Raw genomic sequence first — 26,857 nt, 5'->3', positions numbered from 1 at the left:
CCATTGTATGAATATACCACAATCTTTTTAAAAAAATAAGTTTTATTGACTTTTTTTTAGAGAGAGAGGAAAGGAGAGGGATAGATAGAATCATCAAAGAGAGAGAAATATCAATCAGCTGCCTTTTGCATACCTCTTACAGGGGTTTGAGCCCATACCCAGGCATGTACCTTGACTGGAAATCGAACTTGTGACCTCTTGGTTCATGAGTCAACATTCAACCACTGAGCCACACTGGCCAGGCTATAGCACAATCTTGTTTATATGTTGGTGGACATTTTCAGTTTGAGACTATTATGAACAAGTTACTAGGAGATTTTTGTACAAGTTTTCTATGGGCATGTGTTTGCATTTCTCTTGAATAATAGAACATTTGCTTTTGTAGATGGAAGATTATAAGTAATTGCCAAACCTTTTCCCAATGTGGTTGTGTATCTTACATTCCCAGTAGTAATGTGTGAAAGTTCCAGTTGCTCCACATCCTGGCCAACAGTTGGTATTACCTATCTTTTTCAGTTAAGTCATTTTAGTGGGTATGAAGTGGTATTTTGTTACGGTTTTATTGTGAATTTTCCTGATGACCATTGATGTTGAGCATTTTTCTTGGGCTTATTGGTCATTTGTATATCTTCTCTTCTGAAGGTTATTTTAAAGTCTTTGTTATTCTTTTTAAAATTTGGTTGTCATCAGTACTGAGTTTTTAAGAGGTTTTTTTTTAAAATCTGGATATGTCTTTTCTTGGATTTATATTATGTAAATATTTTTCAGACTTTTTTGTTTTTATAATAGTGTCTTAAAAAGAATAGACATTTTGAATTTTGAAAATATTAATTTAGTGATTAGTGACTTTTGTGTCCTGTCTGGGAAATCAACCATAGTCATAAAGATTTTCTCCTTTGTTCTCTTCTGTAGGTTTTTATAGTTTTATTTACATTTAGGCCTGTGATCCATTTCAAATTAATATTAATAGTAGTATGTTTAATCTTCCTGTTGAATTATACTTTAATCTTTATAAAATATTCTTAATTACTTAAAATACTCTTTGTCTTGAAGCTTTCTTTGTCTGATATTAATATAGCCACTACACCTTTCTTAGCAACTTCATGATACATTTTTTTCTAGTATTTTTCTTTTTTTTTTTTAATATATTTTATTGATTTTTTTACAGAGAGGAAGGGAGAGGGATAGAGAGTTAGAAACATCGATGAGAGAGAGACATCGACCAGCTGCCTCCTGCACACCTCCTACTGGGGATGTGCCCGCAACCAATGTACATGCCCTTGACCAGAATCGAACCTGGGACCTCTCAGTCCGCAGGCCGACACTCTATCCACTGAGCCAAACCCGTTTCGGCTAGTATTTTTCTTTTAGTCTATAAATGTCTTTGTATTTAAAAGTGTGTCTCTTATAAACAGCATGTAGCCATTGGCTCTTGCTTTTTAAATTCAGTCTAACAATCTCTTTGGAATTAATCAAATACTGTATAGTCGTCTATTTTATTTCATCTAGTGACTTCTTTGCTATATTCCTTTTATTAATTTTTAAGTAGTCATTGTAGAGCTTAACAATACTACTAACAAGTTAGTAGCTTAACTACTAACTTATCAAAGTCTATTTAGAGGTAATGGTATACCACCTTTCACTTCATACCACTTACTACTTTCTTCTTCTTCCCATCTATTTCCATGCAATATCCTTAGAACAGTATAATTCCATTTATCTCCCCATTTCTTTGGAATGGGTAATGGTTGTCATATCTTGTACTTTTACTTACACCATAAATCCCACCTTAGGATTTATTTTCTTTGCTTTAAACAGTTCAAAGTGTTTTAAGGAAATTATGTTTAAGAAAATATTTTCCTAATTATTTACCTTTCCTGATGTTCTTTTCTGTAAATCCAGGTTTCACTCTGATATCTTTCCCCTTTAGTCTTACTGTATCCTTTGGCATTTCTTGTAGTATAGGTCTTGAGGCAACGTATTTTGTAGACTTTTGTTTATCTGGAAAGGTCTTTATTTTATCCTCACAATACTTTTTTTGGATATGGAATCTTAAGAGTTTGCAGGGTTTTCTCCACCTCTCAGAACTTTGAAGATTTTTCGTTGGCCTCCACTATTTCTGGTAAAAAATCACCTGTATGCCCTCTCCAGACTCCATCCCTTCTTTGGCAACTATTTCTGGTAAAAAAATCACCTGTGCCCTCTCCAGACCCCATCCCTTCTTTGGCAACTATCAAGAATTTTCTCTTTAAATTTAGATTTAAACAGTTTGACGTACCTCTAATTTTTTTGTATATTTTCTGTTTGGGACTTCTTTTAGGATCAATAACAAGAGGTTTCATCCAGATTTGGGATATTTTTGGTCATTATTATTTTTTAAGAACTATGGTCCCAGTTTTTCTTCTTTCCTTTTAGTATCCAATTAAAATATGATAGACTCTTTGACATTGTTTCACAGGTCATTGAGGCTTTCTTTACTAATTTTCCCCCTTTTTCTTTTGTTTCTGAAATGGAATAATTTTTACTGATCTATCTTTAAGGTCTCTGGCTCTTTGACTGTCCTACTTGTTGTTAGTACATCGGTTGAGCTTTTTTCCAATCATTGGATGATTTAAGTCTAGAATTTCCATTTCATCTTTTCTGTGTATGTTCAGAGATAATTGGTGAAATGTGTTCAACCAATTGCTTTGATGCTGGAACATTGGGGTGTCTGTTATCCCCAGCTAGCTCCTGGATATATGATACGAAACAGTGAGCCACTGATTCATTGTGGATTTTTATAAGAAGAAGATATAGTCCTGATTTATTATCATTGGATGTTTTGAGATCCTGAGTTTTTATGTGAAAACAAAGTAATTACAAGAAATGAGATTTAAAAAAAATATTTAATGATAAATAACTTGGATTACTTTGTCACGTCCAACTGGTCTCCTTTAATCTCTGCTTTGTTCCATTTTCTACATTGTTGCCTGGTACACAGGTAAAAACACCGTTTTCAACTTCAGCTCTCAGCTTCTTGCCTCTAAACTTGATATTCAAGCTATATTGCACTATTTATCTTGCATTTATGATACAGTTTTATATTTTCATATTTTTGCCCATACTCTTCATTTTATCTAAAATAGTCTTTCTTTCCATCTTACTCATCCTTTAATACCCACCCAGCTCAAAGGTCAGCATTACTCTGAAAGGAGGTAGCCTTCTTTTTTTTCTCCCCTCTCACCTTTTCTCCCTATTTTTTACCTCTTTTCTTTTTATTTCCATAGCTCTTTGAGCATACCACTCTTAATGCTCCTGAATGATATACTACCTGTATTTTTATTTTTATCTTTTAAAATATATTTTTAATTAATTTTAGAGAGAGGAAGAGAGAGGGAGAGAAAGAGAAAAACATCGATGAGAGAGAAACATCAATCTGCTGCCTCCTGCATGCCCCCTGCTGGGGATTGAGCCCTGACCTGGAATTCCAACCATCGACCTCTTGGTTCATGGGTTTGATGCTCCACCACTGAGCCACAACAGCCGGGCTATAGCACAATCCTATCTAATAAAAGAGTAATATGCAAATTGACCATCACTCCAACATACAAGATGGCTGCCCCATGTGGTCAAAGATGGCTGCCCCCATGTGGATACAAGATGGCCACCACAAGATGGCCAACAGGGGAGGGCAGTTGGGAGGGACCAGGCCTGCAAGGGAGGGCAGTTGTGGGCGATCAAGCCTGCAGGGGAGGGCAGTTAGGGGTGACCAGGCCAGCAGAGGAGGGAAGTTGGGGGCAACTGGGCCTTCAGGAAAGGGCAGTTGGGGGGAACCAGGCCTGCAGGGGAGGGCAGTTGTGGGGGGACCAGGCCTGCAGGGGAGGGCAGTTAGGGGTGACCAGGTCTCCAGGGGAGGGCAGTCAGGGGTGACCAGGCCTCCAGGGGAGGGCAGTTAGGGGTGACCAGGCCTGCAGGGGAGAACAGTTAGGGGCAATCAGGCTGGCAGGGGAGTGGTTAGGTGGTGATCAGGCTGGCCAGCAGAAGCGGTTAGGGGCAATCAGGAAGGCAGGCAGGTGAGCAGTTGGGAGCCAGCAGTCCTGGATTGTGAGAGGGATGTCCGACTGCCTGTTTAGGCCCGATCGGGCCTAAACAGGCAGTCGGACATCCTCAAGGGGTCCCAGATTGGAGAGGGTGCAGGCTGGACTGAGGGACACACACCGTGCACGAATTTTGTGCACCAGGCCTCTAGTCTTTTTTATATTTATCTGTAGGTGGACATTTGTATTATTTTTAGATTTGGGCTATTATGAGCAAGCTACTAGGAAATTCTTATACAACCACTGAGCCACACCAGCTGGGCTGTACTACCTTTATTTTGATCTATTCCACTCGTTTCTGAGTTTTTTCTTGACAAGGATTGGGTCTTTGACATGTTCATAATATCTCACATAAGTAGTAGATGCTTAATGTTTATCACAAGAATTACATTTCCTAATTAACTAAGAAGTAGTTGTTCTGTCCTTAAAGAAACATTTTTAATTGTACATTAATCCTCTTGCTGTTTTAAATTAAGACTGGTCTCAGGTGTTCTAGAAAATGTCATTTTGCTTCTTTTTATTCAGACCCTTTCTTTTGATCAGGAAGGCAGGGATCAAGAATTTATTTAACATTAACTCACATATTTTGAATCTTTGGAATTCTTATTCACAAGTAGGTGCATTGCTTGACTTTTTGTGACATTAATGACTATTGTGAACGTTTATAAAAAACTGATATGGTCCAAAGTAAAGCCAGGAGACAACCAGAAACCAAGAGACCTGAGTTCTTTCTGGACATTACCACTGATTTTGATTTGTGACAAGTGACTTTTGACTGTGTTGGGCCTACCACTGCATTAGGTTAGAACTTCTTGATTCATGTTTTTTTCTTAATAGAGTATTTTTATTGAGATAAAATTCACATACCATAACATTTACCATTTAAAAGTATATAATTCAGTGGCTTCTAGTATATTTTCAGAGTTGTGCAATCATAACCAGTATCTAATTTCAGGACATTTTCGCTTTATCACTCCAGAAAGAACTCTGTACTTAACAGTCACCCTCTACCCCTCAAGCTTCTGGCAACTACTAATTTACTTTCCATATCTATGGACTTGCCTATTTTGGATATTTTATATAAATGAAATCATAATGATATATAGTCTTTTGTGTCTGGCTTCTTTCATTTAGTATAAGGTTTTCAGAGTCATCTGTGTTATAGCATGTAGGAGTACGACTGAATGAAATGGCCATTGTATGAATATATCACAATTATATCTGTTCATCAGTTGATGGGCCATTTGTGTTGTTTTCAGTTTGGGCTATTATGAAAAATGCTACTATGATCATTTGTGTATATAAGTTTTGTGGACATAATTTCTCTTGGATATGTTTTTATTTCTCTAAGAGTGGAATTGCTGGGCCATATGTTTAATTTTTTAAGGAACTGCCAAACTTTTCCAAAGTGGCAGCACCATTTTACATTCTCACAATTACAAGGCTTCCAGGAATAAAATGTGGGGTTTATATATAAAAAAAGTAGAGCTATAGTATTTATAGGCCCCGTAGCTGTGGAGATACAAGGATAAATAAGATATCACTGACATTAAAACTTCTGGTCTAGTGAAGAAGTCTATTCATAAACAGAAATTTTCATATGATATATTAGGTTCAGAGATCAAGATTCTTAAAAGTTGTTGGCCCACTCTTCATTATGTAAAGCTTGTACATAAAAATGACTATAAATAGTGTATTAGCACAACTTCTTTCACTGCTGCCTAGTTGTGATAGTTTGTAAAGAAGTTAAAAAAATAAGGGCTATAAAGGCTCTTAAGATGTGAAATTTGGATTGTTTGGTATCAATAATATATTTTTAATGAATTTTCAGGATTTATGAATTAATTACAAGAAAACTTAGAATAAGTATGCCACCTAATTGAAGGAAATAATAACATTCAAGTAAAGCAAAAAAAAGAAAAAAAGGAATTTTTAAATTCTCTTTAGGTCCTTTTTTTTTAACCTAGCCAGATAAACAGTTTTTCTTAATGTCTTATTCTCTCTCATATGTCTATGACTTTAGCATCAGAATCTTTACTCTTGTTTATGCCATGACTCCATTTGGCACTTCTGTTGAAACCTGTGAAACTCCTTCTTAGAATAATATTATTTTTAACCCTTTGCACTCGCTTGCTTTTTTCTCGATTCCTTTATTTTAATGCTAACCGTGTCGAGTCACACTCGACATCCGAGTGCAAGAGGTTAAAGGTGTAAACCAGAATATACAGGATTAAAAAGAGAAGCAGCTACATTAAAATTGTTATGAAAACACTATTAACAAGTTTGTGATACAGTAATCTATATTTCCTCGGTAACATTAAATTATAAGATTGAACAAAATTTAATATGGTAACATTAAATAAAAGTAGAAATAAGTAATGAGTAGTAGAGTGACATTTTGAGATAAAATGTGATAGGAAAAAACTGTTTTTTAGGTATTGCTAAACTGTGGTTTGCTCTTACATTCATAATGGAAAGAAATGCATTTTCTTCTTACTCAAGTTAATGGAGCCCCTGAGTCCTGATCACAGACTTCTGGGAGTCCATGAATATTAACCAGTTAACTGCCACACGTCCAAAACGGAAACTATTCCCACACGCCACAATATTTTGAACTTAATTTAAAAGTCAATTTGCAATGAATATTATAAAATAAATATATTACTCACAATTCGGGTGTCCTTGAATATTTTCTGTTGAAAATTCTCACGAAAAATGATTTTAAAGTTGGTCTATAGATGTTTATGGCAGGCAAATGGTTTAAAATTCTTATTGAATACGAGCTATTTTCTCCTGCCTAAAATTGTTTTTATTCCCCTCTGTTTTCTATCATATCTGAGCATGATCATCCTTGAAGATTCAGCTCACTTATCTTAGCACTTTATGGTGATAACTTACTTTCCTGTTATGTGTTAGTCACTATTCTAGACATTTGGAATGCATCAGCAAACAGAACAGGAAAAAATACATGCCTTCAAAGACTTACAGCCTAATGAGAGGATGACAATAGACAAAATAAATACATAAATTATGTAGAATGTGAGACAATTATAAACACTATATAAAAGTTAGGGTAAATAAAGTAGATTGAGGTGTGGATTGCAATTTTCAAAAGAATAAGTAAGGTACATTCTTTGAGAAAGTGAATTTTGATCAAAGACATGAAAATGGTGAGACTTAACCATGCAGATATCTTTTCTGTCTCTTTCACCACACTTCAGATTGAGCATTGTGACTCGCACACACATGAACTGTCATTAAGAGAAAGGTTGTTACCTTTCTGGTATCTGCCCACAGTTTGAGAAGTTTGCCAGTTTGGATGATTAAGCATGTGTCATTTCAAACGCAGTTGTTGGGAGATGATTAGATTATGTTCCGATATAGCTTGTTAATAAGCTTTTCTAAAAATATTTTAGCTATTGTTATTTTTATTTGCCTTTGCTTGTGCAGAGTAGAAATTTAGCATATGTTAAATGAAAGAATAAAACTTTAGAATTACCCAAATTATTTATCTTTTGTAGACACAGCTCTCTTCAATAATTAAAGTTGTTATATTTAAAAATTTCAGATTTGACAAATATTTGTATGCTTGCTCTTTGATAGAAATTGTAGGAGGTGAGAAAGAATAAGATTAATACAAAACAATATGTGTCAAACTTTGGAGGGAATATTTCATATGTATTATATTTAATCCTCAGTGTACCAGCAGGGTCCAATTCATTTTTGAGTATCAGTTTTGAGCAGTTCTCATTTGTAAAGGTGATTATTTTATGACTTACATTTTTTCTTAGATTTCTTTCCAAAGAGCAAATAGAAAATTTAATACTAAAAAAAAAAAAAAAAAACTAGAACAAAACTTATTCCATCTTGCAATTACCATATGTGATTCATTTATAAATCTAACATGCAATATGGTATTTTAGTGATCTTATTTGTCCTAAATCAATAAAAAAAGAAGAATTAGCATATATTTTAAAATGATTTCATTATCTTAAGAATTATTTCATGAATACCCATCAGTTTTTCCCCATCATGCCCAAATACTAAAATAACAAGAATACAAAAGAATGATTGAATGATGTAGTACTGAAATCACCACTATTGTTCTTCCTTTTTCTTATTGTGTTGTCCAAAGTATGACATCTTAAGTCTTTTTTTTTTTTCTTTTAGCTTTCATCGGACATAGTTGAGATTTTTTTCCCTGCTCATAATGATAAATGAAAATTGATACCTGGCCGATGTGGCTCAGTAGGGTTGCAGGTTCGATTCCTGGTCAAGGGCATGTACGTGGGTTGCAGGTTCCATCCATGGCCCCAGTCAAGGAAGCAACTGGTCATGCCTCTCTCACATCGATGTTTCACTCTCTCTCTTAAAAAAAAAAAAATCAGTGGGAAAAATAATCCTTGGGTGAGGATTTAAAAAGAAAATTAACAGGGAAATGGTTTACTATTTTCAGTAGAATCAGAAGGTGAACATAGAGACAGCAACACTCCAGACTGTAATTATGATGGTTAAGTTGAGTTGATGATATCCTGGATTAATTTTTCCAAACCAAAGAAATACTGAGTTAATGATATATTTCTACCGACAAAAAAAAAAAAAAAGTGTTATTCTCATTCATTTAGTCATTCAGCAAGGTTTTCATCATGCAGTATTATAGAATTATGAAGTCCCATGAAAGTATCTTAATACATAAAATTATATTAGACTTGAATGTAATATGCTGTTGTAATTATTATGTGTTCAATTAAGAATTAGCATATAGCCCTAGCCGGTTTGGCTCCACGGATGGAGCTTCGGCCTGCAGACTGAAGGGTCCAGAGTTCAATTCCCGTCAAGGGCACATGCCGGGTTGTGGGCTCAATCCCCGGTGTTGGGTGTGCATGAGGCAGCCAATCAGTGATTCTCTCTCATCATTAATATTTCTATCTCTCTCTCCCTTCTACTCTGAAATCAATAAAAAAAGAAGAATTAGCATATATTTTAAAATGTGTTCAGTTGATCATCTCTTTTTATTTGGCTGTGGCAGAAGTTCTTGAACTTGGCTTCTTCAGATCTGTGATTTTTTTTCCCTTCTTTAATAACTTAGTTATAAATGAACTTTTTTCCCATATGAACTTGACTTTTCTCAGTTCCAAATTAGTGTTTCTCTTATGCTATATATATATATATATATATATATATATATATATATATATATATATATATATATTGATTTCAGAGAGGAAGGGAGAGGGGGAGAGAGATAGAAAAGAAACATAAATGATAAGAGAGAATTATTGATCAGCTGCCTTCTGCATGCCTCACACTGGGGATTAGGATTGAGCCTGAAACCCCAGGCATGTGCCCTGACCAGGAATTGAACTGTGACCTCCTGGTTCATAGGTCGATGCTCAACCACTGAGCCATGTTGGCTGGGCTCTCATGTTACTTTTGTTGTATTTGCAAAATGTTTGCTTTTGGGGCATAGGATTGTAACAATCCATTTTAATGTTATAGAGTTGCTGGGGTATATTGTTAATATGATTTATTTCTTTACCTTTAGGGGTCTTATTGGGCTATAGACACCAATCCGAAGGAAGATGCGCTGCCTACTCGGCCAAAGAAGAGAGCACGATCTGTAGAACGGGTAAAAGCTCTTTATTTAGTTTGTGTCATTATGTCAGAAATATAGATTTTAAAGGTTCATTTTCAATACAGCAAGTATGACTGTAATGAAGATAATATTTAATCTGTATAGCATTTTCTATTTTTTCAAATTCATTATTTTATTTGATCTTAACTCAGGTGAGATTGGCAGTTTAGGAATTAAGTAAAAGGTGTGTTGGTTGTTTTTGTAATTAGGGAACAACTGTTGTCTGAGACTCAAATCCAGGTTTCTTGAGTTTTAATTTTAGACTCTTTCCTCTGGCATGTGCAACATTGAGGGTTGGTTTTAGTTAACAAAACTATTCTTTTTTACTGCATACAGTCTAATTAAATTGAGTTTTCCTGATTATCTTTCGAATGCTTTTTCCTCCTTCCAACTATGTAATAATTATTTTATACACAAAATCTGTTAAGTGTATGTGTTATTTGTAAGATAATTCTTACTTGTAATTCATGCTTAAAAATTAATTTGCAAGATGAAGGAGAAAAAGGAGCTCTAGTTGATATCCTAAGTTGTTTATTGTAACACTAGAGGCATGGTGCTCGAAAATTAGTGCACTGGGGGCGTTCCTCAGCTTGGCCTGCCCCCTCTCACGAGATGTCCTACTGATGGCTGCCATCCCATCTGCGGGAGGCAACAGGACTGATCAGGGGAAAGTGCCATCCCCATCACCCCACTGCCAGCTGCCTGAGCCCCGGGCCTCACAGCCACTGTGGCTTTGTCTGAATGGCCGTCCGGAAGATAGCTGCTCTAATTAGCATATTACCATTTTATTAGGGTAGATATTTTTAGTAAACACTTAGACTGTCACCAGACATTAACTTTACCTTTCAGCTTTCTCACTATACATTTTCCAGCATTTCAGCGCTCTCTCTCTCTCTCTCTCTCTCTCTCTCTCTCTCTCACACACACACACACACACACACATACATATACATATATATTTTACCCTACTGTTCCTCAAGACCAACAGAGGAAATATATATTTTCAGTGTTAGTGATTTTTACAGCTCATACTAAGTATCCGTAAATGTTTGCAGAATCAGTCAGGTCAAAGGAAATATGATAAGATGAAGGAAACAGTAAACATTTGGTCAAATAAATTTGTTCTAAACTCCATGTAATAAAAGACAGTTACTAGGAGACAGTTTAATTAGGCATGTACATATGGGAGCACCACAAAAGTATGAGACTCACAAGCGGCCAGGCAATTGAGGCTAAGGAGAGGGAGAGGGTTAGGGATAGGGGTCTTCAAAAGGGAGAAAAACAATTCACAGGAAGGTGGGAAAAGCAAATGTTTGGTAAATAGATGTTTGCTGTGCCATGCAGATAAGACTCTTGGATATAAAGTTATCTTTGATAATAATCCTCTTATTGGTACAGGCCACCTTTCTAATTTCCTTTAGGCAGTTAGGAGGGTGTGAAAAGCTTTTGCTGACTCTGCTGGGTCTTTATTGCCTTCAGCTTAAAATAATTCACAAACAATTGGCACATTCTACAGTGGCTTGTTCTAAACCCCCTCAACGCTGAGTAGATGGAGTTGCAGTAGTCTAGTTGGTAAAAAGGTAATGGCCTGGGCTAGGGATGTGTACATAAATGAGAAAGTTCTCTAGAAAATTAGTGTGGTTTCAGGTTTCAAAACATACCTGTAATTGTCTGTAGTACTGTCATTTTGCCAATTTAATTTGACAGATATTTGTTCTGTAGATACTGTATCAGGCATTATGCTTGGATGCTGTGGGGTATACTAAGAAAAATGAGATAGGGTAAGACAGTTCTAGCACAAGGGTAAAATATATATGGAAAGTATTATAAGAAAGACATAAAATATATCATTGTGTACAAGGAAGGAGAGACTGTTACTGAGCCTATCTGGGAAGGTTTCATGGGTTATGTGGCTGGATTTTCAGATCAAGATAGGCAGGGCAAGGTAGAACAGCATTTAATATTTAGTATTGAGTGCCATGAGCAGGCACAATTCTGGGTGCTGGGGCAATGGCAATTAAGAAAACAGACATTCTCTACTCCCATAAAGTTTATTCTGATGAGGGGTGGTGAGTAGTGTAGCATGAGATAAAAGGCCTTGGTAAAGATATGATACAGAGGTGGAAAAGTATCAGGATTGGGTAGTTCATTTTGTCTGTTTGAGTTTTTCCCTTTTTCACATTAATTTGCATAAGTCATGCCATTCATTGAGAGACTGAGTGAGAGCACACCTCTTACTTTGTAAGCGTAGAGCTAAGTGTTAGGGAAATAGAGACAGACCCATACTCTCTCCTTATGAAGCTTTCACTTAAGCAGGAAAGATAAACTGATATGGTAGGGTGACAATGTTCCTCAGTGTTATTAATAGTTCCCCATTCATTCTCCAAATAGCATTTAGATGATAAATAATGTGGGTACCCTAAAGAGAAGGGTCTTGAGAACTGTGGGACCATATAGCAGAGAAGTAAAATTTAGTCTTAGGAGACTCAGGAAAAGTTTCCTTGAAGAACTGATATCTCAGTGAGGACCTGTTAAATGAACAGAAATGGCAGGTATGAGGATGATTAACAGTGTGAAAGAGTAAGCTGAACTTACGTGTGGAAAACTAGTGGTTAAAAAGCATTCCCAAAATTTAAAGAAACCAACAGGTTAGTATGGCTGGAACATAGAGTTCAAGAAAGACAATAGATTTTTAAAATACATTTAAAAAATAATCAATTTCAGAGGGAGGAAGGGAGAGAGATAGAAACATCAATGATGAGAGAGAATCATCGATTGGCAGCCTCCTGCATGCCCCCCACTGGGGATCAAGCCCAAAACTCAAACTGTGACCTCCTTGGGGGGGGGGAACCTCTGCAATCACATGTTGGTGTGGGACCAGCCTGTTTCGTATCTCCACGCCTCCTACAAGTCTTTTTTTAATTTTTATTTTGTCATTTAAAAAAAATTGATTTTAGAGAGAGGAATGGGAGGCCAGAGAGAGGATGAGAGAAAGAGAAACATTGATTTGATGTTACACTTACTTATGCACTCATTGATTGAGCCTTGTATGTGCCCTTACTGGAGTACTTATTGAACCCATAACATTTGCGTATGGGGACAATGCTCTAACCAACTGAGCTATCTGGCCAGGGCTTTTCCTACCAGTCTAGATGTGGCTTCTTTTTTATATCCTTAGTTATAAGACTTCTGTAGAGCTAGATTCAGGCAGTTCTGAATGATGGTTGTTCTGTAGTTTTAATTGTAATTTCGATGTGGTTGTGAGAGGATGTGAGTACCACATTTATCTACTCTTCCATCTTGACTGAAAGCTCGACCTTTTGCATTTTGCTTTTTAATTTGGCCTTGTCTGTTCATTTCAACCAGAAGATATATTGATTATTTATTAATGAGTAAATGGTATTTATTAAGTATTTACTAATGAATAATAATAAATGTCATTATTTGTTATCTATACTAATAAAAGTGTAATATGCTAATTAGACCAGACGTCCGGGATGAAGCTGGGGCTGCAAGGGAAGCCCAGGTGCCTGTTGGCGGCTGGAGGGAAACCTGGGTCCCGGGTGCTGGAGAGAAGCTGGGTACTGGCAGCCGGGGGAAGGAAGGCCTACTCTGGCATGAATTTCGTGCATAGGGCCTCTAGTGAATAATAATACGTATTCATAAATTAACAGATAATGAGGGTGATTGACAGTGTGAAAGAGTAAGCTGAATTTACGTGTGGAAGACTAGACTAGTGGTTAAAAATGGCCTATCTACTGGAAACTGCTTAGGATAGTAAAAAAGCAAAATTAGCTTGATATTGCCTATGGATGTTTTGTTTTGTTTAAGATTGGCAAGCAATTATACTATTTCAAGGGAACTGGTGTCAAGAATAGAAGAAATGCTTTGAGTGAATGAGCACCACATTAGTGCAGTTTATCTCTTTTATCATGTTGATAATCACAAAAACTTATTCTTTGTTCATTCTTTGATTGCCCTTCCCCCCTTTAAAACTTAATCATGTGTCTTGGCTATTGTGCAATGTTATTCATTGCCTATAGGAACCTGTTATGCTAAAGTAGTGGTTCTCAGTGTGTGAGGCCCATTTAGGGGGTCCACAAGGTCAAAACTCTGTTCACATTAATACTAAGATATTCCTTGCCTTTTTTACTCATTAATTTTTCCAGAGATTACATGACCTATGATTTTGTTACAGATTGAATGCTGAGGCAGATATGAGAATCTAATGGTTTTCCAGTAAGCCAATTATTAAAGCAATTTTTTAAAAACTCTGTTTTTGTTTTGGAGACTATATTTTTCATACAAAACAATATTTATGTTAACAGGCAATGCATTTATTATGCATTTTAAATGAGTAAATTTTGTATCAGTTTTAATTTCTAGTAGGTAAATATCAATAGGTATAACTCACATAAACAAAAGCTCTTTGGGTTCCTCAATAATTTTTTACTAGTTTAAAGAGGTCCTGTGACCAAAAAGTTTGAAAGTATTCTGTTAAAGGAAGATTTCATGCCTATCCCAGGAGACATTTCTTTTGAGAAAGGAGAAGATAACTCATGATTTGAGTTCCCCCAGAGGTAGATAAGGATTGATCACAGGTAGTTTGAGGGTTGATCCTAGGAAAGTGGGCAATTATCAAGTCAGTTACTATTGTGAGCACTTGGGAGCTCAGTCCCTCTGGGAACTCTGGGAGGCAGTTTAGAACTGTGGGGCAATGAGCTGGTATATTTATTTATCATCTCTTCCCCCTCATTGAGTGAGTGATGCTACTAGGGACATTAGCTTTTTTGCACTTCTGGCCTGCCCTGCACTAAGCCAAAGCATGCTCCCCAACTGGAAAAAAAGCCATTAGGCAGAGAGTTACAGATATTTATAGTAAACAGCCTTCACAGTGTAGAAATGAAACTAGAGGGGAGATGGTTGCGTTCTGACAGTGTTTGCTATATGCCTTGTTTTTTCTGTTGGTGGAGTGTGTATGTGTGTTATCAGATCTCTGTGTACCCTTGTTTTTTTTATTTTTCACAGCCTTCTACATTTTCATAGCCTTTGACTTAGTTATTAAATTGGCTCCCATCCCCACCCCAAACATAGGAAATCCTTTAAAAAACAAACATCTTTTTGTCTTTTCAAGGTGTGTATGGGTATATCTGTTCTTAAATTAGAAGGTACATCTTTTGGAGTATGTAATTTCTTATAATTCAAAGACTCTTCTTCCTGGTTACTGCTTAGTGTTTGACTAAGTGCCTCATTCAAATTTTAAAATAACTAAGTGGACAAATTTATTACTGTTAAGGAAGTAGTTAAAAGGCCTGTAGTTAAAAGACTTTGCTAAGTCTACTGTTTCTGTTGTATGCTTAGCACAGGTAAAGTGCTTTGAAAGAATTATAAATAGGAAATAATGCCCCTGCTAGAAATGTAAAATTTCTGATCAGTGGTTAGGATGGGGTAAAGCTGGTGGTAGGAAAAGGAAATTATTTAAAAAACCCTTTACATTGTATTATATTTTATCAGCATTTAATGATCTGAAGTTCCTCTGTTAGTTTAAGAACATAGTAAAATTATGAGCAAAACCAAGTCATGTTACAAAGTCATGAGGTATCACTTTTATTTTAAGTACACAATTTAGGGGAAATACTTATAGCCTGGAAGTTAGGAGACCTAGTTTTAAAGTTATTTGTTATAACTTAGATGTTTAATTTTTCTGGTCATAGTTTTATAAATATATGGCCATAGTTTCTTTATATGTAAATATGAGTGGGTTGCTAGCTATATAGGTCTGGGAATCTCTCTTCTGAAATCCCACACGTGCAATTGCTCTGAGGTAGAAACATACTTGGCATGAAGACAAGAGGCCACTGTGAATAGACTAGTATGTGTGAGGAGGGAAGAGTAATAGGACTTGACATCAGAGAAGTAAACAGTAAGAGCAGGAGGAAGATTGTGTAGGGCCTTTTATGCCATTGTAAAAACTTGGGCATTATTTTGAGGGAGGTGGAAAGCCATTGGAGGCACATAAGCAAAGTAGTGACATAGTGTGATTTACATTTTAACAGGATTACTTTAGCTGCTGTGTGGGGTAGAAGCAGGGAGAGCAAGAGGAAATTGCCCTGGACAGTTTTGCTTAAATCTTCTAACACATTGTGTAGGCATTATTTGAGGAGGTAAAGGCCAGATAGCTATATAAACTTAACTATCGTAAACATATTGACCCTGTAAAGAACACATAATCTTCTAGTTTCCAGCTTTTATTGAAACAAAGATGGGAGAACACACATTTTTTCTTTTAGTGTGTGTTATAGTTCAAAGATGATTACAAATTTAATCAGGAAGATAATGGGAGGATGGATGGATAAATAGAAAAGAGAATATTCTTCTAGGCAGGATACTCTGCATCTTGCTGTGTATAAGATTGAGACTATTGTCTTTGTGCTATTTGTGTCTCAGTTTTTTCCATTATTATTCAGAGTGTTTTTTGTGGATTAAATGATGCCCCACTGTGTGTCTTCCTTCTCTGAGGCTGAGTCTGAGTGAGTGTTAAAGGTATAAGTGAGCAAAGGAAAGGAATGCAATCTACATTCTACTCTTAGAACTCACAGTGTGGAAAAAACATTTATTTCAATTTGGCAGACATGTACTGGGTATACAGTATGTGGAAGACACTACATGTTGCCTCCAAGAGATATGTGTAAACTAGAGGCCCAATGCATGAAGATTTGTGCAAGAATGGGCCTTCCTTCCCCTGGCTGCCGGCACCGCCTTCGATCCGGCCGGGAGCTGCCTTTATGCCTTCCCACGCTGCCCAGAGGCCTGGAGCTGCTAGGGTGGTGCGGAATGCCTGGGAGCGTCCCACTCCTGGCCTCTCAGCACCTGCGTATGCAAATTAACCCACCATCTTTGTTGGGTTAATTTGCATACACACTCCTGATTGGCTGGTGGGAGTCGCAAAGGTATGGTCAGTTTGCATGTTTCCCTTTTATTAGTGTAGCTATAATTTTCTGAGAATTTTAAAGTTAAGAGAAATCCTGTTAAATTAGAGATGTAGACCAGGAAGTTTTCCATGAGAGGTCATTTTTATTTTTATGAATGGGTAGGATTTAGTGGTTTTTTTTTAAAACAATACTTAGAGATAGTTTATGTGCAGTTAGTTAATTGAATATTTAAAGCTTAAAATTTGAGGAGTTTTGATATGTGAAATAATCACCATTGTCAAATGAACATTTCCATCATTCCCCAACTTGTCTCATGTCCTTTAGTAATTTATGCCTCCTTCCATTCTTATCCAAGGCAATCCTGATCTGGGGAGAATTGACATCTTTTTTTTTTTTTTTAATATATTTTATTGATTTTTCACAGAGAGGAAGGGAGAGGGACAGAGAGTTAGAAACATCGATGAGAGAGAGACATCGACCAGCTGCCTCTTGCACGCCTCCTACTGGGGATGTGCCCGCAACCAATGTACATGCCCTTGACCGGAATCGAACCTGGGACCTTCCAGTCCGCAGACCGACGCTCTATCCACTGAGCCAAACCGGTTTCGGCGAGAATTGACATCTTAACAGTATTGATTATTCCAAGCTATGAAAACATACTATCTTTCCATTCATGAGGTCTATAATTCCTCTGAGGAATTTTTTTAGTTTTCAGTGTAGAGAACTTGGATGTTTTCATTAGACTTAATCCTGAATATTTTGTTTTTAGATGCTATATACTTTTTAAAAAATTCATTTTCCAATTGCCTGCTGCTAGTATATAAAAATGTAATTGATTTTTTTATATTAACCTTGTATCCTATAATCTTGTTAGTTCTAGTAGTTGTTTTGAAGATGCCTTGGGGGAGTTTCTGTATAAACAGTTGTCACCTGCAAATAGACAGTTTTCCTGTCCCTCACTCTCCTCTCCCCTGTGTCTTCCCACAGTAACTAGAATTTCCAGTAGGGTGTTGAATAGGAGTGGTGAAGTGGGTATCCTTGCCTATTCTTCATTTGTAAGGGAAAAAGTGTTTAGTCATTCACCCCTAAGTATAACATAAGCTGTAGGGCTTCCGTAGATGCTATTTTTCAGATCCAGCATAGTAAACCAAGTTTGAGGTATACCTAAAAGCCAATAGATAAATTAGAATACTAAAATATATCTAAATCTAAAAGGGTGGAGGAAAGGAACTAAAAACAGAGGTGAAACATAAAACAATTTAGATCCAAATCTAACAATACCAACAATTACATAAATGTTAATGGTCTAAACATGCCAGTAAAAAGGCAGAGATTGTCAGAGATGCTAAAAAAGCAGACTCGGCTAAATGTGGCCTACAAGAGTCATGACTTCAGATACAGATGAGCTGAATGTAATGCATGGAAAAATATATGCCATACAAACAGTAAGCATAAGGGTGCAATGACTATATTAACCAGTTAACTACTATGTGTCCAAAACAGAAACCATCCCAACACACCACGATATTTTGAATTTAATTTAAAAAATCAATTTGCAATGAATATTATAAAAATAAATATATTACTTGCAGTTAGGGTGTTCTTGAATATTTTCTGTTGAAAATTTTCATGAAAAATTATTTTAAAGTTGGTCAGGGCTGTCACTTAGGGAAAACATTTCTTTTTTATAGACGCACGTGGTGGGTGGGAGAGGTCCGCAGCTTGTGTCTACAGACGCTTATGGTGTACAATGGGTTAATGTCATATAAAATAGACTTTTTAAGTCAGAGTATATCAGAAATTTAAAAACATTTGATAAAGGAATTATCGATGAAGACAACAATTGTAAATGGGAATGTGACTAACAACAGAGCTTCAAAATACATGAAGCAAAGCTGATAAATAAAAATCAGTAGGCCTGGGGATTGTGACTCAGTGGTTGAGTATCCCATGAACCAGGAGGTCATGATGGTTTGAATCCCGGTCCAGGCAATAGCCCGGGTTGCCGACTTGATTTCCCAGTAGGGGGCGTGCAGGAGGCAGCCAATCAATGATTCTCTCTCATTGATGTTTTTATTGCTCTCTCCCTTTCCCTTCCTCTCTCTAAAATCAATTTTAAAAAATCAGTAAAGAACATTGGAATACATTATTAAATGCCTTGATCTAATTGATATTAGAGAACACTGGTATAAACAAATATAGAATACCTATTTTTTTTTAAAGTACACACCGACATTCACCAAGATATAGCACACGTTGAGCTCCAAAACCAGTCTTAATAAATATGTAAAGGTTGAGCAGTTTGCACGAAATCACACAACATAGACTTGTTTCCTCAGACTAGTGAAACAGTAGTCTGGACTGAGTTGAAGTAGAGGAACATAATATTTGTAACTTCCTAAAGTAATGTTACATTAATTTAGGTATAGCTAAGTTGGCTGGCACCAAAATTGAGGCATATTTGTAGTTCTTCTACTGGCATTTCTGAAGCCCTTTTCAATTTTCACCTCACTCTCAATGTGTACCCAGCACCTAAGTGCTAGATTCTACCTTCTAGGGTGATCTTTATCTTTCCCTTTTTCATTTTATTCAAGAAACCTGTTCCCTACCTTTGTAGATTATCAGATGAAAAAAATTTATGCTGAGGAATTAAGTGATGAGTAGATTAATCTTAGAAATGTGTCTCAGTGAAGTTGCTCTTTCTCATCCAATATATTTTAAAAATAAGTGTTTGATTGGGTCTTGTGTGGGACAACTATTTTTTGCCAGAGAGGGAATGTCCATAGAACTAGCATCATAGCCACAAATTGTTTATATCTGTCCTCCTTTAACTTTCAGCATTGAAGTTGAAAACTCTTGAGGGCTCACCAAAGCAGTAAAAACTGTCTTTTGAGAGAGAGAAAGAGAGAGGGGAGAGGAAGGGAGAGAGGGAGGTGACGGGAGAGAGGACAGAGAGGGGGCAGGGAGGGAGAGAGTTGTTGTCACAATATCCAAAATATTAAATGTAGAAAACCATCTATATTGATTTCACATCCATGCTGGTTTTATAAACAGTGCATATGAAGTTGCGATATTTAGGATATTGTTCGATTGTACTAAGAGACAAAGGAAGAGAAAAACGCGGAGAGGCTTAAACCAGAGTGGTTTATTTCTCTCAGGTAAAAAAGTCCAAGCTGATAGTGGATCAGATGGATAACCAGCTCTGTTCCACAAGGTCGTTCGGATGTCCATGTTTCTTCTACTCTTGTCTTCCCATTTTTCCCTAGTTGTTTAAGTTCATTTTCAGAAACAAAGTACAAAACTGAGTGTTGGAGAATTTGATGACATACCTTCAAATTGTATTAAAGTTGCTGGATATATGAGCTAATAATTATTTATTTTGTTCTTGTATTTTAGGCCTCAACTCCATATAGCATAGATTCAGATTCTTTGGGAATGGAGTGTATTATTTCGGGAAGTGCCTCTCCAACTCTGGCAATCAACACTGTGACTAACAAAGTAATTACATTTTAAAAAACACTTTTGAAATGTCATTGAGTAATACATTTAATTTGCCTTTATAATAACAATTGAATTTTATATGGTTGAATTTAAAGATATAAATTTGTCAGCTTGAAAGCTGAATCTACAGTGTTCTTCTACAAGTTAGAAGAAAATATTTCTCTGGAGAAATTGGAAGATGCTTATTGGGAAGTTCTATATGAAATTCTTGATACTGCCAGTTCTCATTGATAGAATTTTTGAGTCAACATTTTATTGTATCAATTTGTTTCAAAATCGTTGACTACCCCTCTAATATATGAAAAAAGGTTGTCAAATTTCCAGAGAGTCAACAGAATCAAATAATTTAGACAAACTCATAAAGTTCATTGGAATGGTGATCAACCTGTTTTAAGATGTTTGAGTGTACTGACATACCCAGAAAATAGTATGTGGTAGTTTGCTGCATTTTTTTTTTTTTAAACAAGAGTAAAAACTTTGTGCCAACTCATTAGCTACATAGTGGGATACAGATGTCTCTTCTTTACAAGGTAATTATTAAATCTTATACCTCAAAACCCTAAAAAGGTTCTGGAGGTTCATGAGGTAACTCAGTCCTATGTGTGCATCTGTTTCCTCCCTTACTAGACCATAAGCACCTTGAAGCCATACATTTCTCACACTCATGCTCATATTCTTTTAGTCTTGCTATCACAATCTCCTTCTCTCTGGTGCTTCACTTGTTCTTGCTTTATCTCCATCTTTCACTCTTCCACTCGCTCATGACATGCATAAACACATATACATGTACACATTTGCACTAATTTAGTATACATAGGAATTTTTATTTGTAGAAAGATAATGAATAAACAGAAGACATTATATAATCAGAGTGACTAATCAGATTTCGAACTTAGAAAGGAAACTAGCAGCTGAGATGTAAAGTAATGATTTTCCCCAAAATATAAATCTATGGAATGATTTAATCAGAATCACTTAGGAGAGGTGTGTGTGTGTGTGTGTGTAGGGGGGGTGGGATTCCCAGATTCCATTATAGGCCTATCAAAAAAGTTACTTTCCTTGTGTATAGGGCCCAGGAAACTGTACTTTCAAAAATCATCCCTAATGATGCCCAGCTAGACTTGAGAATTTCTGGTAAAGCAGATGGGTTGGAATCAGAAATATCCAATACTGGTCTTTGCAGTAGTCCAAGTAGGATGAGGCCTAAACGTAGATAGTTGTGACTACTAGGAAACAATTAGGAAATAGTAATGCTAGGTCTTCATGACTAAATAATATGGGAATCAAAGGAGCTGCAATTTTTGGCCTTTTGCTTCCAGATACGATGGAATAGCTAGAATCAGTTTAACCCTTCTGCCTGTCTATATAAAATACCACCCCCACCACCAATAAAAATGAGGGGGGAGGCATTGGAGAACAAAACAACCAAGACTTCATCATCCAGGATTTCCCTTGAGACATTTCCCAGTTCTTAGTGTATGACATAGAGGCTAAATAGAAAGCAGCCTAGAGCAGTCATTGAGTTAGGGAGAAAAAAATGAGTTTGGGGCTACCAAAGAGTTAGGGTTTTAGGACTAAGATCCTGAGAAATCTCAGAAGTAAGCTAAAGTTTTTGCAAGCAACATCCACTTAAGGCATTTGCTAACTCCTAACCTGCATGTGCTTGGGCTCAGACACAGACAAATCAAATAGATTTTTTTCACTAGCCAGAATTTAGCAATCTTACAGAGAAGGGGTAGACAAAAATTATAGTTTGTGGACCTTTAAAATGGAGTGGGCCATGGTAAACACCCAGGCTTCCAAGTTGATACATCAGAAGGGTTATGTTCTATGAGTAAGAGCAAATCAAAATAGACCAGGCTCAAATTTGTTATTAGGATGGAATGTTAATATTCTATTTGCCAAAGGAAAAAAAAAGAAAGAAAAGAAAATATTTTTTTAAGAAGATGACATCACCCCGAGCTTTTGCAAGTTTTCATAAGTAAGGTCTCACCTTCAATCAAAATTTCTAGACACTCCAGGATAAAGGACCAGATAATTCAATACCAAGAGAGGGGGGAACAATGTAAACATCCACAAGTGATCTAGATAATGATTTTTAAATAACTAATATGTCCAAGATTATAGATGAATTATAGAAAATTCATTAGAGAATTGTAATCAGTATTGAACCATGAAGAGGAAACTATAGAGCTAAAATGAAATAATAACTGAGCCCGGCTGGCATGGTTCAGTGGTTGAGCTTCGACCTAAGAACCAGGAGGTCATGGTTGATTCCTAGTCAGGGCACATGCCCAGGTCCCCAGTATGGGGTATGTGGGAGGCAGCTGATCAATGATTCTCTTCCTTCATTGATGTTTCTCTCTCTCCCTCTCCTTTCCTCTCTGAAATCAATAAAAATATATTTTTAGAAAATCAGAGGAAAAAAACAGGCAACTTCAAAGGAGCACAAATCAAGGCGGTGCCTTTTAACTACTGGGTATTCTTCACTGCCACACACTTCGGGTTTTTATTAAAAACTAGGGGCCCAGTGCATGAATTTGTGCACCGTGAAAGGAACTGTGGGCTGCGAGGCTGTGGTGGGCACAGGGGCGGTCTTGTCTGGCCCCTCCCGCCGCAGCCCTGCTCCCTCCGCTCACACGTGCTGACGACGCTGGCCCTGGCCCCGCTCACACCCATTGATGGTGCAGAGCGATTGGGGCTGGTGCCAGCAGCAGGTGTGAGCAGGGCTGTCACCGTCAGTGGGTTCAAGCTGTGGCTGCTTCCCCATCACCTCTTAGAGCAGAGGGAGGTGGAGAAGCCCTCAGGGGCAATTGGGGCCGGCAGCTGCCACTCGCACCTGCTGACGGTGCCCAGCAATTGGGACTAATGCTGGGCGCTGGCAGCAGGTGCAAGCGGTGGCTGTGGGTGCGAGCGGGGCCGGCCCAATCACCCCTCAGGAGCAACGGGAGGTGGAGAAACCCTGAGGGGTGATCGGGGCCAGCTCTGGCAGCAGGTGCGAACACCAGGCGGGACTATGGTGTGTGGGAGCAAAGAATTTTCAGTAACCACCAGAGGCTCGCTCCGATGACAGTGACTGGTGCCCTGCTTTGGTCTGGCGCCCCCGCTCATCTGTTCCACCATCACACCACAGCCAATGCCAGCCATGTTCTGAATGCGTCCCCTGGTGGTCAGCACACATCATAGCTACCGGTTGTTCAGTTGTTCCTCCATTAGGTCTATTTGCATATTAGCCTTTTATTATATAGGATACTGGAATAGAGTTATATAAATGTGATCTCTTCTCTCAAAATGTCTTACTGTACTGTATGCACCATGCGGATATGTTGGACAAAGGGATGATTCACCTCCCAGATGGGACAGAGCAGGACAGCTCGAGGTTTCATCATGCTACTCACAACAGTACGCAATTTAAAACTCATGAATTGTTTATTTCTGGAATTCTCCATTTAATATTTTTGGGCTGTGGTTGACTGTGGGTAACTGAAACTGGTTAAGGGGGTACTACTGTACTCTTCTTCCCTATTAGTTCCTAGATACATAATTGTTTCCTGCTGATATGAATTTGAATATGGGACAGTCTTGTTTTGCCTTAAGTGTAGAAGCATATATGCCTGGTTTTCAACATACTCAGCCTCTTTTGGCAAATGTTTGTGAGCATGACTGCTTTTTGCACTGATGGAAAAATAGTATAGCCCAATTGGGTATTAAATTCAGCAAATATTTATTTATTGTATACTGAGCAGAAAGCACTATACTGTGTGTGGTTACTTATTGGTGACTCGAGCTAACAGTCTAGTAATAGATAAAAAATTGATAAAAATTAGTGAGACTGTAAAGCCCGTGTATTAATTTTTCCCACAGAAGTGAGACCATAGAAAGGAAAGTTAGTAGTGGCATCTGAATAGAACCTTGAGGGAAGAATAGTTAGGCTACTTTTAAAATCTTTTTTGTTTATTTCTAATTAAAAATTATGCTTATTATTAACAAACTTGAGCGTTGTAAAAATACATACTGTCTGTGATAAAAGTCTTCAGGAATACCCAGCTCCTGCTAGTTAACCATTGTTAACATTGTGATATATAGCCCTTCATGTCTAATGCATATATACAGGGTGGAAAAAGTAGGTTTACAATTATGAGTATATGAAACAGTTTATTCTTATATTATTATTTATTAATTATTGTATTATTTTCCATATGAACAGCTACAAACCTACTTTTGCCCACCATATATTAGCATATTATTATTTCTTTAAAAACTAGATCCTATATCTATGATTTTGCAAATGTGTTAGAGTGTCCAATTTCCAGTATTATAAACATTGATATCTGATTTTTTAAAATTCTGTTTTTGTGTTCTTTTTTTGATGCCTAAGATTATGATAGTGAACAGGAGTTTTGTTAAAGCTTGAATAAAGATAAATTTATGCTTTGTAGAAATATTTAAAGTCTACTGTAATCCCCTTACCAAAAGTTGATGAACTAATTATACCTTGATAGTAAATTGAATTTATGTGTCTCTAAATAGGATATATCCTATAGTTTGAGAGTAAATTATTTCATAGTGAATATGGAGTTAGTGGTGAAGGGCATGGAATTGGGGTAGGTAGGCACCAAAGAAAAGACCACTAACTCTTTATTCCATATTCCAGCAGCTAGTTATACTTTTGTAGAGTTGCTTAAAAAAGTACTCTTCATAGTAGGAACTACTTATTCAAATGTTGCTTTTCTTTTCAATCTAGGTAACATTGTACAACACTGAGCAGGATGGTAGTGATAGTCCACGCAGTAGCCTTAACAACAGTCTCTCAGACCAGAGTTTGGCATCTGTTAATTTGAATAGTGTTGGAAGTGTGCATAGTTATACACCGGTAAGTCTTGATGAAGTTAACTTCTTTGTTGAGGACTCATTTAATGCTTAACACTAAACCAAATGTAATTGAAATGCTAATAAAAAATGAAGATGTATATTTTTCACTGATCAATTTATTAGCTTAGATAACTCGAGCTGATTTCTACCTTGATAGTGTTTTAATTGGGCACTTGTATTTTACCAAGTTAGATACAAATATATGATTGTGTACTATGTTATATATTTCGGTTTACTCGATGTGTTCTGTGTCCAAGTGATGAGCAATTGGAATAGAAGAAAGATTATACCTCAGTCTAGCATAGCTATATTTTAGTCCTTGGTAAAAGAGCCTAGAGGATGTATGTGTATATCACCTTTTTTTCCAGCTGTAGATTTGAGAAGAGGATTCTATAAATCTCAAAGGTTAGAATGAACCTGGTACCAAATTGTTAACCAGTCTTGTATTTCAATTTTTGTCTGGAAAACAAAGCTATGCAATTAAGGGACCTGTGTGAGTGTTTTTGCTCCTGTGCTGATTTGGTTATCTATTATATAAGTACATGGCCCTTGAGATATCTGATACTTCTTTTCTAATCATCTGGTAATTATCCTCACCAGTAGACAGAACAGAGTCTAAGAGCCATCCACCACACTTTCTTGGTATAAATTTGATGGTACCAGATCACTCACGAGGATGAGTAAATACGTAAAAACTTATACAGGACAAAGATGTAAAATGGGGATGGGGTGGGGACTGAAATAAGAAAATAACACAAAGAAAACAACTCAGAGCAGAATTAACATTCTATTTAATGTAGGTAAAAAGAAACGTGATTCTGTAAAACTGTTATCAATGCTCTGGGGAAAAGGGGAATTAAAATAGTATTCTCCCATAATGCAGAAGAAACAGATAAAGAAAGAATCCTACATAATAAAATGGTAATATGTAAATTACCATCACTCCGCTACGCCCACGATTGGGCCAGCAGGAGACGCAGGGGGCGGGACTCAGGGTGGCCGGGGTAGCTGATTGGGCCAGCAGGACGCTGAGCTCGTGGGGCCACTGGCACCGCGAGCTCAGCGTCTGTGCCATGGCTGCCGGAGGCTTTCGGAAGGCCTGGGGCACCGGCGGACAGCCGGCCGGGTCCCCCGTGATCAAAGGCCAAAGCGGGGGACCCGGCCGGCTGTGTGCTCCGGCACAAGGCCTTTCGAAAGCCTCCGCAGCGCCGGAGGCTTTCGGAAGGCCTGGGGCACCCGCGGACAGCCGGCCGGGTCCCCCGCGATCAAAGGCCAAAGCGGGGGACCCGGCCGGCTGTCTGCTCCGGCTCAAGGCCTTTCGAAAGCCTCCGCAGCGCCGGAGGCTTTCGGAAGGCCTGGGGCACCGGTGGACAGCCGGCCGGGTCCCCCGCGATCAAAGGCCAAAGCGGGGGACCTGGCCGGCTGTCTGCTCTGGCGCAAGGCCTTTCGAAAGCCTCCGCAGCGCCGGAGGCTTTCGGAAGGCCTGGGGCACCCGCAGACAGCCGGCCAGGTCCCCCGCGATCAAAGGCCAAAGCGGGGGACCCGGCCGGCTGTCTGCTCCGGCGCAAGGCCTTTCGAAAGCCTCCGCAGCGCCGGAGGCTTTCGGAAGGCCTGGGGCACCCGCGGACAGCCAGCCCGCTGGTGCACCAGGTGCATGATTAAATCATGCACTGGGCCTCTAGTCTATAATAATAAAAGCATAATATGCTAATTAGACCAGACGGCCTTCTGGATGACATTCTGGACAAAGCCGCGGTGGTGGGGGCCGAGGCAGAGGTGGCCACCGTGGTGGCGGGGGCTGAGCCCCTTGCACAAATTTCATGCATTGGGCCTCTAGTAGT

General features: G+C 37.8%; 1 protein-coding gene across 2 annotated transcripts in view; it reads left to right on the top strand.

Moving 5' to 3' along the window:
* Window positions 1–26,857, top strand: part of FOXJ3 (forkhead box J3) — a 125,445-nt gene that overhangs the window by 74,550 nt on the left and 24,038 nt on the right. The window contains exons 5-7 of one of the 2 annotated variants that reach the window (XM_079777052.1): window positions 9,622–9,705; window positions 20,040–20,141; window positions 24,889–25,017. In XM_079777052.1, coding sequence (XP_079633178.1) covers window positions 9,622–9,705; window positions 20,040–20,141; window positions 24,889–25,017 — 315 coding nt within the window. The remainder of the gene's footprint in view (window positions 1–9,621; window positions 9,706–20,039; window positions 20,142–24,888; window positions 25,018–26,857) is intronic. The other variant, XM_079777053.1, reaches the window with a different exon arrangement.

Source organism: Cnephaeus nilssonii, assembly GCF_951640355.1.
Source record: "Cnephaeus nilssonii genome assembly, chromosome: 7".
In the NCBI taxonomy this organism is placed as follows: Eukaryota; Metazoa; Chordata; class Mammalia; order Chiroptera; family Vespertilionidae; genus Cnephaeus; species Cnephaeus nilssonii.
The sequence above is the reverse complement of the archived record's forward strand: the minus strand, read 5'-3'. Positions and strand labels throughout refer to the sequence as shown.